The sequence below is a fragment of the Ascidia mentula genome, chromosome 1 (genome assembly GCF_947561715.1).
Source record: "Ascidia mentula chromosome 1, kaAscMent1.1, whole genome shotgun sequence".
In the NCBI taxonomy this organism is placed as follows: Eukaryota; Metazoa; Chordata; class Ascidiacea; order Phlebobranchia; family Ascidiidae; genus Ascidia; species Ascidia mentula.
The window spans coordinates 4,526,613-4,547,144 of record NC_138566.1 but is presented as its reverse complement, the minus strand read 5'-3'; the positions used below and the strand labels follow the sequence as shown (position 1 = coordinate 4,547,144).

Here is a 20,532-nt window from a genome sequence, read left to right as displayed (position 1 = left end):
TTTTAGTGAGGTTGCTTTGAATATATTGGTTTTATGACTGCAGCCATTAAGTTTATTGATGTTTAGGGCAATAGCAATAAGAATCTCTTATATTTATGCCAGCGTACAAGTAAATATGTACGTGGTGAAAGCAATGTCAAATCTGTAAATGTGTAAATAACGTATGATATAAAAGATAAAGCAAAGTGTGCCAAAAATTACCAAGTAGATGGTTAATATTTTGGCGTTTATAAAATGATGGATATTTATTCATACACACAGCAGTACCTAAGTATTTAGCAATAAATAATATCTTAGAGTAAAGTTACTTTCTTCGATATGTGTATTGGTTTCCATCGGCGACACATACGAAAATTATCAGCTCTAAACTATCAGATTAGTTCGTTTACAGGAATTAGAGCTTTCGTCTTAACACTTGTATAGGAATGATGATTGTGATATTGCTGCTTGTGCTTCTTCATCTGGAACACACCCTGGCAATCTATGCAGGTGGGAAAAATAAATGTAAATACTACTCAAATTGAATTGCTCGCCTTCACACAAAACTTTAAGATACCAATGTGCCTTGGTTCCAGTGTTGGGATTCAAGTATTTCAGCAACCGTTTCTCTCACTAGCAGCATGTCACAGTAACCGCGGGAATACATTGTTCGAAGTGAAACATAGGGCAACACACATACAGTTGTCAACAACCGGCTCTCTCAGGTCATTAAATTCTAGGAACAGTTTCGCGCGAACCGGTGTGAACCGGCTGAATCCCACCACTGCTTTGTTCCCAAACCACATGTGCCTCTGCACCCAGTTGAATTGTTTCGGGTTTCCAATAGAGTTGCGTGATATTTTTTCGTAATGGAGACAACAAGCTGGTGCATTCGGCCTCCAGGAAGTGTAAACTGTTAACCTACTGATGAACGCTGTTTTCTTCGTTTAATTTCACTGACTATCCATACACAAAAATTACTGCAGAAAATAATCGTGCAAAAAATTTGGAAAGCACTGCCAGAAAGGAAAACTTGTGCAAGCAATTTAACTATTTTTCACTGTAAAGTAACAAAAATAAATAAAGCGTAGAATTGATTTCAGCTACCTGCGCAACGGATTTTTCGATGTTGAATCACTCAATATCGGAAGTTAATTGTCCATCAAACTGCCCGAAACCAATCCATATGATATGTGGAAGTGCTTTGTACGCTAAGGGCTCGATTTGTTCAGCAGCAAGAGGAGAACAACGTATTGATGGTACATGAAATAAAACTAGAATGATAAAAGTTGGTAAGAGATCAAATGCGAGTATGGTGCTGTGGAATGGACGAATGTTTTTTATGACTTCATACACACAGTTTTATTTATATATGTAGGTGGTGTGTTGGCTTCAATTCAATCTTGGTTGGTGTAAAAATGCCTTCAAACTAATGTTTTGCAGTGACTAAATGAATTTTGTAACAGATATTGGAGGACAGGTTAGAGTGTACAAAACGTATGGATTACTATCTGCATCATTTCAAAATGAAGGGGCAAGCGAACGCAGTGAAAGATTATCATTTACCTTCACAAGTAAGCAACAAGCCAGAAGAGGGTTTGACAACCAGTTGGGACCACAATATTTAGATGACTATTTAACAGTGACTTGTTCAACAACTGGGGACACCCAACACACAATTGCAACTGTCACTTGTCCACCGGGTTGTCAAGGTCAAACCTACTCTTGCGGGAGCCACGCGTTCCACTTGAATAGTTCGATATGCTCTGCTGCGATTATAGCGGGAAAACTTACAAGTAAACAAGAAACTGTTTGGTTTAAATAAAAAAAAATTATCGATATTAGCCAAACGGCAAAAAAAGAATGTAATAAACGTATTTTATATAGCTTCTGGTGGAGAAGTAACGGTGTACAAGTACACACATGGAAACAACATATTTATTGACACTCTATCCAATCAAAACACGGAAAACACCTGCACTGTTTGGTCTTGGTTTACATTCTCAAGCAAGTAAAATTTCGTGGTATCTTTTTTGTACAAACTTGGCACAAGTTATTACGTGGGTAATCACAGAATTTTTGTTTGTATTGGAATATTAATTTTTTATAGATGTGGACGTCTGTGGTGTGGGGAATCCATGCCTGAACGGAGGAACATGTGTTGATGTATCAGGAGGTTACGATTGCTCTTGTGTTTCTGCTTATACAGGAAGAAGATGTGAAACAGGTTAAATTATATTATTGTTACACATATTTTAGTGGCAATTGTTAGGTGTACGACAATGTGGAGGTATGAAAAATCAGCTAAAACAATTTTTTTTCGAAAAGATAGTTTAGGCAAAACCTAATCCCCTAAAATAGGTATTTGCAACGTTTCCAGATAACCTTATTTTAATTTAAAGCAATATTATTTTATTCTTTCCGTATTGTAACCTAGGTCTAGGTTGCCCGAATTCAAAACTTGTTTTCCCGCGTCATCAACAAATTTCTGATTACGCGTGGTATCAAGGAGAAGTTCCAAGTCTTGCAGCAGCCACAGCTTGCATGTGGTTGAACATACCCAGGTTCAACCACTCCTCACTAGTAGTCAGTTACGCTGTACCTGAACATGACAACGAATTTTACGTATTTTTTCACCCAAATGATGGTGGACGTTTTGTTGTATTTCGAACTGGCGGAGTTACCGTTAAATTGAATGTTGACCTTCCCGTTCAGACCGATGTAAGTACGATTCTCTGTGATATTAATGTTTGCTATATATTTATTCTCCGACCATACAGAAACATAACAATGCCGAAATAAGATAAATAAAAGTTTGTGAGAAATTATTTATTGATAAGAGTAACTTATATTCGCAAAAGAGCCATAATAATCAGTATGCACGCACTGTTTCGACTTGTAAGGTCTAATCAGTGCAGCTGTTGATGTGGCACTGTGCTAGCTGGAAGACCAGCAGGCACACAGATTTCCACTTTGTGGTAACTTTCGGTCAATCGTCGATATGTTGGGTACCAAACTATAGGTACCAATCAACACAGACGAACCACGTGGAGCGCACTATGGCCAAAACAACTGTTTGGGATCCAATAGCGCTATCGGCTCGGCTTTCACCCAAATCATATTATATGCGCAAAAGAGCCATAATAATCAATGAGAGCTGCAGCACGTGGTTCGTCTATGTTGATTGGTACCTAGTTTGGTACCCAACATACCGACGATTGACCGATAGGTAACGCAAAGTGGAAATCTGTGTGCCTGTTAGTCTACCAGCTAGCACAGTGCCACATCAACAGCTGCACTGATGAGACCTTACAGGTCGAAACAGTGCGTGTATACATCCTGTCTGCAGCTCTCAAAGAGTAACTTAGTAGCAAATGACTTATCATGTCTCATTTGTGCCGTCGGTAACGAACGTGGTTTTGCTGGTAATCTGGTAAGACAAAGACTTCGTACTTTGCAGTAAAAGCCAATCCGTTGGGCACCAAATGGTTGCACTGATAAGATCTCACGCCAAACTGTCTCCAGATCAAATATATTTAGAACGATTATGTTAAATCATCTATGATGTCTGTTAACAAATAAGGATAGTTACAGCAATGGTAAGGAAAGCATTACAATTGCTTATGTTGCTTCCTTTAGGTTCACATGTGTTTGTGGTTTGAGACAACTCGGAATTTGGTTGGAGTTGATGTGGACGGCATCCAAACTGATGAAAAGTTATTTAATATTCGTCCAATGATTGGTGGAGGAAGTTTGCTGATTGGTCAGGAACAAGATTCTGTGAATGCCGGGGATTTGGATTCAGCTCAATCTTTTCAGTTCAGTATATCGTTATTCTTTGTGCTAACTTTATAGTTTACTTGAGACATTGTAAGTACTGCTGGGTAGGGCGAACTTTGCATCATTCGAACAGCTTTAACTTTACTTAATTTTGACAAATCTATTTGCGGAAGGCGAATCAGTACTATATGCACAAGTATAACCGAACTTAATTTCACTCCATCACGTTGTAATCGTGAGATATTATTCTCATAAACGTACGAACTTGCATTGCTCAACAACAACAAACATTTTCTCACAGGGGAACGGTCACAAACTTTATGATGTGGCCCCGAGTTTTGACGTCATCTGAAATCATCAATATTCATCAGTCGTGCAACTGCCCCCAGGATTACGTCATAGCGATGACACCGGATGAAATAAAACTGTTTGGTGCAGCTAAAAACCTGATTAACGATACCTGCCCAACCGCATAACAAATTGAATGTATGTTGTTATGTACTCGTTCTACGTTGGTTCATAGAACTTGCAAGCGAGTGAAATAAGACACCAATACTTTATTTCTCGTGTGCGCCTATTAACTTTATTGGCGATACCAATCCAACCGCATGGCAAATTGAGTGTATATTTGTGTACATAGTTAACATTGACTCATGCCGGCGATCTCGAGTAAGTAATATGTTTTAAATGTAACTTTTTTGCCGGTCAAACTTTAGTTAGCTCGACTATATTGTGTGTTTCGCATTACCATGTATGATACGCTGTCATTTTTTCTATTGTGGAAAATTCTTTCGAACTTTTACTCGGTAATAAAACATAATTGCGAAATGATCTTGGTATTAAAAGTAACCAAATTGTAAAATTGTACAAAGTTATTTGTGTTCACCGCATAAAGTAAAAACAAAACGCGTAAAAGGTGACTTGCAAGCGTTTAACCAAATCAAGTACCTAAGGTCTAAAAATTAAGTTATATTAATCATGCAAGTCCCTAGGGTTAGGTCATAGCGATGATGCCGCACAAAATAAATTTGTTTCCGCTATTAACTTGATTAATGACCTTCTCAAGTACATAACTATATTGGAGGTACATTTGATTTGTTTTGTTTATATTGCATGTCCAATATTGCGCAGGTTTAATCCTATTGAGCCTACATTTGGATTTATTGCTCCTTTACCACTTCTTATTGTTTTACTTTCCTTCTCCATCCGTTTTCACTATACTTTGCATCCAATAAAAACTTTTTGTATTACTTGATATAATTTTGCTGATTATGTCTAAATTACTACTGGTTCACACGGTTGGGTTGTAAGACCGGCGTCACTAAATCGTGTCCACTTTGCCGTTAAGTTGTCAGCAACAGAGCTACGAACACAGTTTGAAACCGTATGATGGATTGTCACCCCAGATAAATAGCTCTTACGTAGATCTGAGAGAAATATGATACGTTGCCGTTGTTTGAAACACCAACCGTTTGTATTGTTATAAATATCCACTACTTTTGTTGAATTTTTTCAGGTTATTTTGTTGTTGTTAAATGTAAGCTATCAAACTGAAAGGGGAAAACTTACCTCTTCATTCCCTACATCCGGGATGTTCCAAGTACTTCATTTGACTTATGGTAGTTGTTATGGAAGGAACAACAGTTTTATACCAAAATATACCAACTGCCCCAAGAATATGTGCCACTTATGTTCAAATGCGGTTTTGACATGTAGTCAGTAACTTCACCAACGATAACTGTACAATCACACAAACCATTGTAGGATATTTTACTTTAAATAATAGCAAAGGGTATTGATTGGTAGAGTGTTGCAAAAGTGGCCAAGCTGCGTAGAAACGAACGTATCAACGGAGGTGAATTCAGCCACCGAGCATGCGGAAGCAATTCGAATAAATCGGGCTATTAATCAATTGAAATTATCAGGCGACAAAACGCTTTTTGAATTGTGAATGTACAGTTTCATTGAGATTGCTGTGGATATGCTGCTTATATAAGTGCGGACAAATAAATCTATTCAAGATTGAGGCAATCTATAGGAATAAACAATCTCTTTTTACCGGGATTATGTTGAGAATAACTATTGACGTGACCAAACAGTTGCATGCAGCGTGTAAATATGCACGTATGCAACTTATGAAATTATCTTCAAACAAAACCGCAACAATTTGTTAGCGTGTATGTAAAACAAGCAATATTGTAGTTTGGTTCGATATCAGATTTCCCACAGGTTAAGAGTTAGCTCAGTTGCAAAGCATGCAGGGAGAGCTGGGTTAAACGAACAAAAGAAAAAAATTGCTAAATTTCAGCTTAGTTGACCAAAATTCGTAGGGAAAAAGAGTAATGTGATTTTGCTCGTTTGGAAGTTCGTGGAATAATAGGCGTAGGAAAGATGATTGTGATATTGTTACTAATGCTCTTTCAAATCCAAAATTCCGTGGAAACATATGTAGGTATAAACAATTAAACATTTTTAACTAATATAAAGTTAAAGAGTATAATTAACCTTTAAAAGAAAACAGTTTATGCAAAGAAATTAGTACAACAGTATTAAAAAAAAATGGTTTGACAGTGACTTGTTCGACAACCGGCAACAACCAACATACAGTAACAAAGGTTACTTGTCCACCGAGGTCAAGCCTACCCATGCGGAAACTACGCTTTCCACTTGAATAGTTCGATATGCTGCTCTGCTATCGAAGCGGGAAAGCTTACGGGTATACAAAGACAGTTTTATTCAAATAAGAAGTTTCAACAGAATTAGCAAAACAGAAATATAAATGTAATAAACGCATTTTTAGCTTGTGGTGGCGAAGTGACGATATACAAGTACACGAATGGAGACAATTTATTTATTGACACCACAACCAATGGAAGTTTGGAAACACCCTGCAATGCTTGGACTTGGTTTACGTTTTCAGGCGAGCAACGTTTCTCCTTTCTTCTCCTGTACACATACATGAACCATGTTATTCAACCTTTACGTACAAATATCACGATAATGTTGTTAATAGTTACTTTGTAGTGAGCACTCATGCAAAGTTAAACAGTAGAATCTCACTTTTGAGAATATTAATTTGTATCAGATGTGGACGCCTGCGCTTTTGGAAAACCTTGTATGAATGGTGGAACTTGTGTAGATGTATCAGGAGGCTACAATTGCTCTTGTGCTTTTGCTTATACAGGAAGAAGATGTGAAACAAGTTAGTTTAATCGTCTATTATACTGGTTGTATAAAAAATCGGGATATATTGCATTGGTAATGAGTAAGACCTTCAAGAGTTAGAGCACAGATAATAGATTAGTTTTAGACATTAGACGGATATAATTCAACAGTGATGAATTGATCTTTTTGCACGAACGATTGCGATGAAGCTGAAATCCTAAAAATATTTGTGAGCCTCTCGCGCGGTTCGGGTAAAACAAAATTCATTGCTTTATTCAGGGTTAGATTGCCCGAAATCAAAACTTGTTTTCCCGCGTGATCGTCAAACTTCTGATTACGGGTGGTACCAAGGATTTTTTCCGAGTCTTGTAGCCGCCACAGTTTGCATGTGGTTGAAAATATCCACATTTGATCGCACCATATCACCAGTCAATTACGCAGTACAAGGAAATCCCAACGAATTCACCATAATATTTTTCTCCGGTGGTGGTGTGGTTTCATTTCATGTTGCCGGGGAAACCATATTGATGAATGTCAACATTCAACTTCACACCGATGTAAGCATGATTTGCAGTTCTTCAAAAACATTTTTCCTTCACAATTTTTTTTACTGATTTCCGACAGCTTGTCTAAATTAAAATGTAATAAAGAAATTGGGAAAATATTTGCCCAGTGGGCTTCTTTTATAAACAAGCGTAAAACGGTTTACTATTAACGATTTAATATGTACGATAAGTGTATGCATGATTCCGCGACAATGGTAATATACAGCACTGCAATAGTAATTGCAACTTTTAGGTACACATGTGTTTGTGGTTCGACACAACTTGGAGCTTGAGCAGAGCTTATGTGAACGGTAAACAAACAGATGAAAAAGTATTCTATACTCAGCCCATTACTGCTGGAGGAAGTTTACTGATTGGTCAGGAACAAGATGCTGTAAATGCTGGAAGGTTGGATCCAGATCAATCTTTCCAGTTGAGTGAAAATATTTTGTTTTGATTGTTTAAGTCCAATAACACAGAGTACGTAAAGTTTGATCCAAAAAACTGGTATTGACCCAAAGAAGCTTTCATTATTTGTTGTTTTAAACACAAATCGAAAATCTAGAATAAGCTCAAGTTTCGCAAACAGCAATGTAACCATTCGGTTGGATTCATACAAAGGCCATATATTGCCTTCACTGATTTCACAAATTCGCTCAATATTTTTGTTACAGTGGAACAGTCGCCAACTTTATGATGTGGCCACGTGTTTTGACCTCGTCTGAAATTACCAACATGCACCAGTCATGCGTTTGCCCCCAGGATTACGTCATAGCGATGACGCCGGACAAAATAAAACTGTTCGGTGAAGCCGTTAATTTGTTTAACGACTCCTGTCCCACTGCATGATAATTTGGGGATTTTATGACAAATTCATTATTACGTGGATTATCAGAAACTTCGTTCTGGTCATGGTTGTTTCGTTGCAAATAACAGATCTGTAATGTGATCTTTTTGCATCTATAACATTACCTGGTTGTATGTCCAGAGGACTGTATAAAGAGTAAATACTGAATGCAATATTAAAGTCAATTACAGCATGAACGCGAGGTTCTAATGTAAATAAAATGATCGTTCGTTATTTATCGTGTTACAAAACAATGCACACAATCATGGAGTTTGACGTCACTCGATAGAAAATTTCATCGAAGTGACAATAGACGCGGAGTCAATTACGGTGCAAAAACATGTTAGCGATAGAATGAAACATGCGACCATATGAATCATAGCAAAAAAGTCAAGAGGCGCGATCAGTATGGCATGATACCACTCTTAACAAAACGAACACGCTTTGATTGATGACAGTATCAAAGTGCTTGTGGCATTAATTATATACAAAAGACAAAAAAAGCAGATTGCTTATCTACCAAAGCGCAAGCAGTGATTTCAACCTGCAAAGCATCCATCATATAAACGTGGGTGACTTCAGCTAGAGTGCATGCGGAAGCAATTCATATAGATCGTGTTTTAAATCAATTAGGATTTTCATGCGACACAGCGTGCGTGCAACAAAACTCGTTGCAAATTGTGATTGTAGTGTTTTAGTAAGGTTGCTTTGAATATATTGGTTTTATGACTGCAGCCATTAAGTTTATTGATGTTTAGGACATCAGCAATAAGAATCTCTTTTATTTATGCCAGCGTACAAGTAAATATGTACGTGGTGAAAGCAATGTCAAATCTGTAAATGTGTAAATGACGTATGATATAAAAGATAAGGCAAAGTGTGCCAAAAATTACTAAGTAGATGGTTAATATTTTGGCGTTTATAAAATGATGGATATTTTTTCATACACACAGCAGTACCTAAGTATTTAGCAATAATTAATATCTTAGAGTAAAGTTAGTTTCTTCGATATGTGTATTGGTTTCCATCGGCGACACATACGAAAATTATCAGCTCTAAACTATCAGATTAGTTCGTTTAAAGGAATTAGAACTTTCGTCTTAACACTTGTATAGGAATGATGATTGTGATATTGCTGCTGGTGCTTCTTCATCTGGAACACACCCTGGCAATCTATGCAGGTGGGAAAAATAAATGTAAATACTACTCAAATTAAATTGCTCGCCATAACACGAACTAGAAGATACCAATATGCCTTGGTTCCAGTGTTGGGATTCAAGTATTTCAGCAACCGTTTCTCTCATTAGCAGCATGTCACAGTAACCGCGGGAATACATTGTTCGAAGTGAAACATAGGGCAACACACATACAGTTGTCAACAACCGGCTCGCTCAGGTCATTAAATTCTAGGAACAGTTTCGTGCGAACCGGTGTGAACCGGCTGAATCCCACCACTGCTTTGTTCCCAAACCACATGTGCCTCTGCACCCAGTTGCATCGTTTCGGGTTTCCAATAGAATTGCGTGATAATTTTTCGTAATGGAGACAACCAGCTGGTGCATTCGGCCTCCAGGAAGTTAAAACTGTTAACCTACTGATGAACCCTGTTTTCTTCGTTTAATTTCCTTGATAAAAAATTACAGCACTACCAAAAAGGAAAATCTGTGCTTTTTAAGCAATTTAACTATTTTTCACTGCAAAGTAATAAATTTAACAAAACGTAGAATTGATTTCAGCTACCTGCACAACGGATTTTTCAATGTTGAATCACTCAATATCGGAAGTTAATTGTCCATCAAACTGCCCGAAACCAATCCATATGATATGTGGAAGTGGTTTGTACGCTAAAGGCTCGATTTGTTCAGCAGCAAGAGGAGAACAACGTATTGGTACATGAAATAAAACTAGAATGATAAAAGTGGGTAAGAGATCAAATGCGAGTATGGTACTGTAGAATGGACGACACTTTTTCATGACTTTATGTACACACAGTTATATTTATATATGTGGGTGATGTGTTGGTTTCATGTCAACCTTGGTTGGTGTAAAAATGCCTTCAGACTAATGTTTTGTAGTGACTAAATGAATTTTGTAACAGATATTGCAGGACAAGTTAGAGTGTACAAAACGTATGGATTACTATCTGTATCATTTCAAAATGAAGAGGCAAGTGTACACATTAAAAGATCATCATTTACTTTCACAAGTAAGCAACAAGCCAGAAGAGGGTTTGACAACCAGTTGGGACCACAATATTTAGATGACTATTTAACAGTGACTTGTTCAACAACTGGGGACACCCAACACACAATTGCAACTGTCACTTGTCCACCGGGTTGTCAAGGTCAAACCTACTCTTGCGGGAGCCATGCGTTCCACTTGAATAGTACGATATGCGCTGCTGCAATTAAAGCTGGAAAACTTACAGGTAAACAAGAAACTGTTTGGTTTAATAAAAATAAAATTATCGATATTAGCCAAACGGAAAGAAGCTTCTGGTGGGGAAACGGAAAGAATAAATGTATGTTATTAGCTTCGGGTGGGGAAGTAATGGTGTACAAATACACACATGGAAACAACATATTTATTGACACTCCATCCAATCCAATCACGGAAAACACCTGCACTGTTTGGTCTTGGTTTACATTCTCAAGCAAGTAAAATTTCGTGGTATCTTTTGTGTACCAACTTGGCACAAGTTATTACGTGGTTAATCACAGAATTTTTATGTGTATTGGAATAATAATTTTTTGTAGATGTGGACGTCTGTGCTTTCGGAAATCCATGCCTCAACGGAGGAACATGTGTTGATGTATCAGGAGGTTACGATTGCTCTTGTGCTTCTGCTTATACAGGAAGAAGATGCGAAAAAGGTTAAATTATATTATTGTCACACATATTTAATTGGCAATTGTTAGGTTTACGACAATGTGCAGGTATGAAAAATCAGCAAAAACCTTTTGTTTCGAAAAGATAGTTTATCCAAAACCTAATCCCCTAAAAAATGTATTTGCAACGTCTCCATATAACCTGATTTTAATTTAAAGCAAAATTCTTTTATTCTTTCCGTATTGTAACATATGTCTAGGTTGCCCGAATTCAAAACTTGTTTTCCCGCGTCATCAACAAATTTCTGATTACGCGTGGTATCAAGGAGAAGTTCCAAGTCTTGCAGCAGCCACAGCTTGCATGTGGTTGAACATACCCAGGTTCAACCACTCCTCATCTGTAGTCAGTTACGCTGTACCTGAACATGACAACGAATTTTACATATTTTTTTACCCAAATGATGTTGGACGTTTTGTTGAATTTGGAACTGGCGGAGTTGCCGTTAAATTGAATGTTGACCTTCCCGTTCAGACCGATGTAAGTACGATTCTCTGTGATATTAATGTTTGCTATATATTTATTCTCCGACCATACAGAAATATAACAATGCCGAAATAAGACAAATAAAAGTTTGTGAGAAATTATTTATTAATAAGAGTCACTTAGTAGCAAATGACTTATCATGTCTCATATGTACCATCGGTAACGAATGTGGTATTGCTGGTCATCTGGTAAGACAAAGACTTCGTATTTTGCAGTAAAAGCCAATCCATTGGGCACCAAATGGTTGCACTGATAAGACCCCACGCCAAACTGTCTCCAGATCAAAAATATATTGAGAACGATTTTGTTAAATCATCTATGATGTCTGTTAACAAATAAGAATAGTTACAACAATCGTAAGGAAAGCATTACAATTGCTTATGTTGCTTCCTTTAGGTTCACATGTGTTTGTGGTTCGACACAACCCAAAGCTTGGGTGGAGCTAATGTGAACGGCATCCAAACTGATGAAAAAGAATCTAATATTCGTCCAATGCTTGGTGGAGGAAGTTTGCTGATTGGTCAGGAACAAGATTCTATGAATGGGAGATTTGATCCAGCTCAGTCTTTCCAGTTAAGTATAACATTATTTTTTGTGTTTAAGTTTACTTGAGACATTGTAAGTACTATTGGGTTGAGCGAATTTTGCATTATTCAAACAGCTTTAAGTTTATTTAATTTTGAAAAATCCAATTGCGAAGGCGAATCTGTACTATATACACAAGTATACCCGAACTTAATTTCACTCCATCTCGTTGTGATCGTGAGATATTATTCTCATAAACTTACGAACTTACATTTATAAACAAAACCAAACATTTTCCCACAGAGGAACGGTCACAAACTTTATGATGTGGCCGCGAGTTTTGACGTCATCTGAAATCATCAATATTCATCAGTCGTGCAACTGCCCCCAGGATTATGTCATAGCGATGACGCCGGATGAAATAAAACTGTTTGGTGCAGCTAAAAACCTGATTAACGATACCTGCCCAACCGCATAACAAATTGAATGTATGTTGTTATGTACTCGTTCTACGTTGGTTCATAGAACTTGCAAGCGAGTGAAATAAGACACCAATACTTTATTTCTCGTGTGTGGCCATTAACTTTATTTGAGATACTTGTCCAACCGCATGGCAAATTGAGTGTATATTTGTGTACATAGTAAAAATTGACTCATGCCCGCGCTCTCGAGTAAGTAATATGTTTTAAATGTAACTTTTTTGCCGGTCAAACTTTAGTCAGCTCGATTATATTGTGTGTTTCGCATTACCATGTATGATACGCTGTCATTTTTTCTATTGTGGAAAATTCTTTCGAACTTTTACTCGGTAATAAAACATAATTGCGAAATGATCTTGGTATTAAAAGTAACCAAATTGTGAAATTATACAAAGTTATTTGTGTTCACCGCATCAAGTAAAAACAAAACGCGTAAAAGGTGACTTGCAAGCGTTTAACCAAATCAAGTACCTTGATTTGGTCTAAAAAATAAGTTATTAATCATGCAAGTCCCTAGGGTTAAGTCATAGCGATGATGCCGCACAAAATAAATTTGTTTCCGCTATTAACTTGATTAATGACACCTGCACAAGTACATAACTATATTGGAGGTACATTTGATTTGTTTTGTTTATTGCATGTCCAATATTGCGCAGGTTTAATCCTATCCAGCCTACATTCCAATTTATTGCTCCTTTACCACTTCATATTGTTTTACTTTCTTCCTCCACCCGTTTTCACTATACTTTGCATCCAATAAAAACTTTTTGTATTACTCGATATCATTTGCTGATTATGTCGGAATTACTACCGGTTCACACGGTTGGGTTGTAACACAGGTGTCACTGCATGATATCCTCGTTGCCGTTAAGTTTAAAAACAGGTTGTCCACAACGGAGCTACGAACACAGTTTGAAACCGTATGATGGATTGTCACCCCAGATAAATAGCTCTTACGTAGATCTGAGAGAAATATGATATGTTGCCGTTGTTTAAAACACCAACCGTTTGTATTGTAATAAATTTCTACTACTTTTGTTGATAAATACCTTTCAGGTTATTTTGTTGTTGTTAAATGTAAGATATCAAACTGATGAGGAAAAACTTTCCTCTTCATCTCCTTCATCCGGGGTGTCAGTGAAAGCGAAGGGTGGTCGTATGCCGGTGTAACACAATGCATACGTCATACTTTGACTGAAACTTTCGTTTGCTTAGCGAAATAAAAAAAGGTTTCAAAATAACAGCATTCATGTCTACCAAGAGCTACAAACAATAAAAAAGCGTATTTTGACGTATGAGAACCATATTGGTAGTGGAAAAGAATAGCTGTAGCACGAATGTACACATACTTAACACGTAATAGCTTGGTTATAATTATAATGCATTGGTATATCGTTTAGAATATGATGATTTCGATTAAATCTTAGTACGACTGGTGGATGTAATTACATAAGTGATTAACTATGTCAAATACCAGTCACTTTTATGTTTTTTTGACAAATTCAATACTACGTGCGAAATCGGAAACTTCTTTCTCCTCATGGTGGTTCAGGACAGATCGCAGATCAACAATGTGATCTTTTTGCAGCTATAACATCACCTTGTGGTATGTCCAGAGAACTGTTTAACCTGTAAATACTGAATGCAATATTATTGTCAATTACAGCATGAACGCGGGGTTCTAGTGTTAATATAATGATCGTTTGTATCAAAGTGTTTGTTGCATAAATTATATAGAAAAGATGATTGCGATGATGTTTTCGGTGATCTTTTGTCATGTCAATACATACAGGTAGAAAACATCAACAGAATAAGCAGAACACATGAAATTTATACTTTTAGCACAGAACGAATATCAAAATCAACTACTATTAAAGTTATATCAGTTATTTAACAACGTTTAGTTCGATTCTAATCAGGACAAGATATTTAACTGCTTTTTTTCAGTCACTTGCGAAACGGATTTGTCGATGTTGAATCACTTAACTGAGGACGTTATTTATCCATCAAACTGCTTGAAGCCCTGTAACGTCAAAGCAGTGTCAGTCGTCATGACTGGATCTGTTGCCATTTAAAGCCTCAACAAATAATTGTCGTTCATCACCTGTGTTGATAACTTCAGAAGGTCTACCAGATGATGAACGACATTAAAGTATAGCAGACTAATTGATGATTAACGACACCTGTCCAACTGCATAACAATTTGGGTATAGTTTTTTCGTGCATGATTTTCATATTACTTGGATTCTACTCACTTGTCTTATCGGAAACACGGTTTCCTGATTACGTTTGAATGTGGCAGATTGCTTATCTCCAAAAGCGCAAGCAATTATTTCAACTTTCGAGGCAGCCAACATATCCACGTGTTCCTTTCTTCTAGTTACTGATGTATGCTGAAGTATATAGCAGAAACATGACCGAACATTTATATTTCTACATTTTACATTGATTTGTCAACTCGCTATTTTGCCAAACACACGCAGAACCCAAGACAACCACTTCACTTCCCTATTTCGCTTTACCGCTTTGTATTAGGTGAAATAAGAATAAGTAATAAAGGTTCAGATTATGTTTGAGGAGAACATTGTGCGTATGTGAAGATCCACAGATATAACTGACTACAGGGTTCTCCATGCAAAATATCACTATAGCAACAACACGGCCATCATTTCCACCTACGATTGACTAAAGGCCGAAATTGATCATGTGTCAGCAATACCCAGTATTCAATATTGTGTGTTCGCATCCGGACAAGTTGCACGTTAATGTATAAAAGATTGCCGTGCAGGCAATTATGACCCTTTTCCGGGACGCTACAAAACACATTGTGACTCTTTAGATTGAAACAGAAAGCTGTAGAATAAAACAGCAGATTAGATTGGCAAAAATAGTAGATGCAGGGAAATATTACACCTAAATGGCGTAAAACCATTCTTGCTTAACGAAATTGTTGATTAATTGCACGGAATGAAGTGAGGTGGTTTACGATTTATCAATTGTGCAGGAAAAATGGTTGCGATAATGATTTTGCTGGTGTTACTTTACACGAAACATGTCGTTGCATACGCCGGTAGGTTCGCCAATACACACGATGTAATGATGCAAAACTAGGGACTTGACGAACATTGTTTTTACATGTTTTAATCTAATCTGTTATTAGCCAATGGAATAGTTTGTCAACGCGATTGCATGTATGTTTATTTCAGTCACCTGCAGTACGGAGTTTTCGATGTTGAATCACTCAATCTCGGAAGTAATCTGTCCATCAAACTGCTTGAAGCATAACTCGGCGGTATGTGGAAGTGGCGTTTACGCTGATGGCCCCGTGTGTTTGGCAGCAATACAAGAACAACTAATTGATGGTAAGACACTTACCGCTAACATTTACAAATTATTTTATAAGAATTGTGTTTTTAATGTTTAAATTTTATTGTTTTTCAACATTAGTGACGACATAATTCAAAAAATTAAAATTACAAAAAAATTCTTTCGGTAAATTTGTTCAAAGCGTCAAGGTTTTAACGCTCGACCGCACTGGTTTAAATCTTGTTGGGTAAAAAGCCTTTTCCAAAATCTGTTTTATCGCAATATATTTCAAAGTTTCACAAAAATTTTATTTCATTGTGAGGTTTCAGTTAAAACAAAAAAAGGATGTTTTACGTCAAACCCTAGGCGTTTTATTGTGACTTTCATTTAGGTGTTTGACTTTTTAATGTTCCATTACTGCGGTTGTTGGGGCGTTACATAAGCTGCAACGGTTACATAATTGATCCCAGATTTATACAACCAAGTCCTCTTCATCAACAATATAATTAATTTCAAAGCACATGTTTGTGGGTTTTGAAAATAGTGCATGGTTTTTTCACAGATTCTGGAGGATTAATTCGAGTATACGAAATTTTGCAAAAAACTTATTTACCAGCATCGATCGACACAGATGTTTGTGGAATTGTTGGAAAAACAGCATTCAGATTTGAAAGTAAGGAAATGTATTTGTTAGCGGTACAACTTTTACTACAACAGTCTGTTTCCAGTGACTTGTTCAACATCCGGAAACACCCAACACCCAATTGCAAAAGTCGCCTGCCCCCCTGGATGCCATGGCCAAGTATATTCGTGCGGAAACAATGCTTTCCACTTGAATAGTTCGATATGCTCCGCAGCGATCAAGGCGGGAAAACTTACAGGTGAAAATTAGATAGTAAAAAAAATTCTGTCTAAAATTCAACCAATTCGAAGCGACTGGAGGCGAAATAACGGTCTACAAGTACACGAACGGAAGCAACGTATTTATCAACACATCCAACCACGGAAATTTTGGAAAGAAATGCAGTGCTTTATCTTGGTTCACATTTTCGGGTAAGTGTCGTAGTGGCAAATTTAATGCATTCGTGTTGTTTTTGTAACGAATAAAACAATGCCTTACGCCAAAATGCATAACTACACGAAAAACTGTATTCATTTCTTAGAGTCCACTAATTTGGAAGTTATTAAAATGTTGTTACTTCGCATACCAGATGTAGACGCTTGCGACTTCACAAACCCTTGTCTCAATGGAGGTACATGTGTTAATCTACTGGGAGATTTTGGTTGCATCTGCCCGTCCCCTACTACAGGAAGAAGATGCGAAACAGGTATTTATGCTTTATTTACAATAAATCGACTTGGTTCTTTCACACAATACCCCAAATGTGATAGGTGTATTAAAGTGCGATAATTATTTCCAGTAAATTGTGATGCAACCGGCAACACTCAGCATGCAGTCACAAATGTCATTTGTCCACCTAACTGCCACAGACAAACCTATTCATGTGGAAACAATGCTTTCCACTTGAATAGTTCGATATGCTCCGCTGCGATCGAAGCGGGAATACTTACAGGTACACAAAGACATAGTTTTATTCAAATAAGATATTTCAACATAAATAGCACAACAGAAAGTTGAATGTAATAAACGTATTTTTAGCTTCTGGTGGCGATGTAACGATATACAAGTACACGAATGGAGACAATATATTTATTGACACCACAACCAATGGAAGTTTGGAAACACCCTGCAATGCTTGGACTTGGTTTACGTTTTCAGGCAAGCAACGTTTCTCCTTATCTTCTCCTGTCCACATACATGAACCATGTTATTCAACCTTTACTCACAAACATCACGATAATGTTATTAATAGTTACTTTGTACTGAGTACTCAAAGTTAAACCGTACTATCTAACTTTTGAGAATATTAATTTTCATCAGATGTGGACTCCTGTGCCTTTGGAAAACCTTGTCTGAATGGTGGAACTTGTGTAGATGTATCAGGAGGTTACAATTGCTCTTGTGCTTTTGCTTATACAGGAAGAAGATGTGAAAAAAGTTAGTTTAATCGTCTATTATAATGGTTGTAAAAAAATTCGGGATAAATTGCATTGGTAATTAGTAAGACCTTCAAGAGTTAGAGCACAGATAATAAATTAGTTTTGGACATTAGACGGATATAATTCAACAGTAATGAATTGATCTTTTTGCACGAACGATTGCGATGAAGCTGAAATCCTAAAAATATTTGTGAGCCTCACGCGCGATTCGGGTAAAATAAAATTTATTGCTTTATTCAGGGTTAGATTGCCCGAAATCAAAACTTGTTTTCCCGCGTGATCGACAAACTTCTGATTACGTGTGGTATCAAGGAAAAGTTCCAGGTCTTGCAGCAGCCACAGCTTGCATGTGGTTGAACATTTATACATTTGAACGCACCATATCACCAGTCAGTTACGCTGTACCAGGAAGTAACAACGAATTCACCATCATATTTTTCTCCAGTCGTAGTGGAAGTGTGGTCACATTTTTTGTTGCTGGGTTTTTTATTTCTATGAACGTCAACATTCCACTTCACACCGATGTAAGCATGATTTGCAAAAACCATTTTTCTCCCACAAATTTTCATAATCAATTTAAAGAAGTTTGGAAAATATGTGCTCAGTGGGCTTCTTTTATCTGGATGTTATACAATAAAAAACAAGCGCAAAATCATATTAAAATGGATCACTATTAACGATTTGATGTGTACGATATGGGTTTTGCTTGATTCCGTGACAAAAGCTCTGCAATAATAGTTGCGCCTTTCAGGTTCACTTGTGTTTGTGTTTCGACACAACTCGGAACTTGATCAGAGCTTATGTGAACGGCATCCAAACTGATCAAAAAGTATCTAATATTCGTCCAATGATTGGTGGAGGAAGTTTGCTGATTGGTCAGGAACAAGATAATATAAATGCTGGGGATTTGGATCCAGCTCAATCTTTCCTGTTAAGTGAAATATTTTGTTTTGATTGTTTCGGTTCATTAACACAGCGTACGTAAAGTTTGATCTAAAAAACTGGTATTGACCCAAAGGAGCTTTAGGTATTTGTTGTTTTAAACACAATTTGAAAATCTAGAATACGCTTAAGTTTTGCAAACAGCAATGTAACCATTCGGTTGGATTCATACAAAGGCCATATATTGCCTTCACTGATTTCACAAATTCGCTCAATATTTTTGTTACAGTGGAACAGTCGCCAACTTCATGATGTGGCCACGTGTTTTGACCTCGTCTGAAATTATCAACATACACCAGTCATGCGTTTGCCCCCAGGATTACGTCATATCGATGACGCCGGACAAAATAAAACTGTTCGGTGAAGCCGTTATTTTGTTTAACGACTCCTGTCCCACTGCATGATAATTTGGGGATTTTATGACAAATTCATTAATACGTGAGAAATCAGAAACTTCGATATGTGCATGGATGTTTCGTTGCAAATAACAGATCAATAATGTGATCTTTTTGGATCTATAACATTACCTGGTTGTATGTCCAGAGGACTGTATAAAGTGTAAATACTGAATGCAATATTAAAGTCAATTGCAGCATGAACGCGAGGTTCCAGTGTAAATAAAATGATCGTTCGTTGTTTATCGTGTTACAAAACAATGCACACAATCGTGAAGGTTGACGTCACTCGATAGAAAACGACCCGTTCCGCTAAATTTGATGGAAATGACAATAGACGCGGAGTCAACTACGGTGCAAAACATGTTAGCGATAGAATGAAACATGCGACCATATGAATCATAGCAAAAAAGTCAAGAGCCACGTTCAGTATGGCATGATACCACTCTTTCCACAATGAACACACTTTGATTGATGACAGTATCAAAGTGTTTGTGGCATAAATTATATAGAAACGATGATTGTGATGATGTTGGCGGTGAGCGTTGACCTTTTTGTGGTACTTGGATTCTACTCACTTGTCTTCTCGATAACACGGTTTCCTGATTAAGTTTGAAAGCGCAAGCAGTGATTTCAACCTGCTAGGCAGCCATCATATAAACGTGGGTGACTTCAGCTAGAGTGCATGCGGAAGCAATTCATATAGATCGGGTTTAAATCAATTAGGATTTTCATGCGACACAGCGTGCGTGCAACAAAACTCGTAGTGTTTTAGTGAGGTTGCTTTGAATATATTGGTTTTATGACTGCAGCCATTAAGTTTATTGATGTTTAGGGCAATAGCAAAAAGAATCTCTTATATTTATGCCAGCGTACAAGTAAATATGTACGTGGTGAAAGCAATGTCAAATCTGTAAATGTGTAAATAACGTATGATATAAAAGATAAAGCAAAGTGTGCCAAAAATTACCAAGTAGATGGTTAATACTTTGGCGTTTATAAAATGATGGATATTTATTCATACACACAGCAGTACCTAAGTATTTAGCAATAAATAATATCTTAGAGTAAAGTTACTTTCTTCGATATGTGTATTGGTTTCCATCGGCGACACATACGAAAATTATCAGCTCTAA

At 37.0% G+C, this 20,532-nt stretch overlaps 1 protein-coding gene across 1 annotated transcript; it reads left to right on the top strand.

Moving 5' to 3' along the window:
• The first annotated feature begins 15,629 nt into the window (after positions 1-15,629).
• LOC145893021 (uncharacterized) lies at positions 15,630-19,543 on the top strand. The gene is made up of 12 exons (XM_082982051.1): positions 15,630-15,762; positions 15,899-16,054; positions 16,561-16,671; positions 16,727-16,879; positions 16,932-17,051; positions 17,210-17,326; positions 17,420-17,572; positions 17,659-17,778; positions 17,941-18,057; positions 18,300-18,583; positions 18,811-18,989; positions 19,231-19,543. The coding sequence occupies exons 1-12, from the start codon at positions 15,702-15,704 to the stop codon at positions 19,403-19,405; spliced, it is 1,746 nt and encodes a 581-aa protein (XP_082838177.1). The 5' UTR covers positions 15,630-15,701; the 3' UTR covers positions 19,406-19,543.
• The last annotated feature ends 989 nt before the right edge of the window (positions 19,544-20,532 follow it).

Excerpts from the sequence above, each read along its gene's own strand:
- LOC145893021 (XM_082982051.1), top strand. The coding sequence starts at position 15,702 with ATGGTTGCGATAATGATTTTGCTGGTGTTACTTTACACGAAACATGTC. Across the intron at positions 15,763-15,898 it reads ACATGTCGTTGCATACGCCG|TCACCTGCAGTACGGAGTTT; the intron begins GTAGGTTCGCCA and ends TGTTTATTTCAG. Across the intron at positions 18,990-19,230 it reads GATCCAGCTCAATCTTTCCT|TGGAACAGTCGCCAACTTCA; the intron begins GTTAAGTGAAAT and ends TTTTTGTTACAG.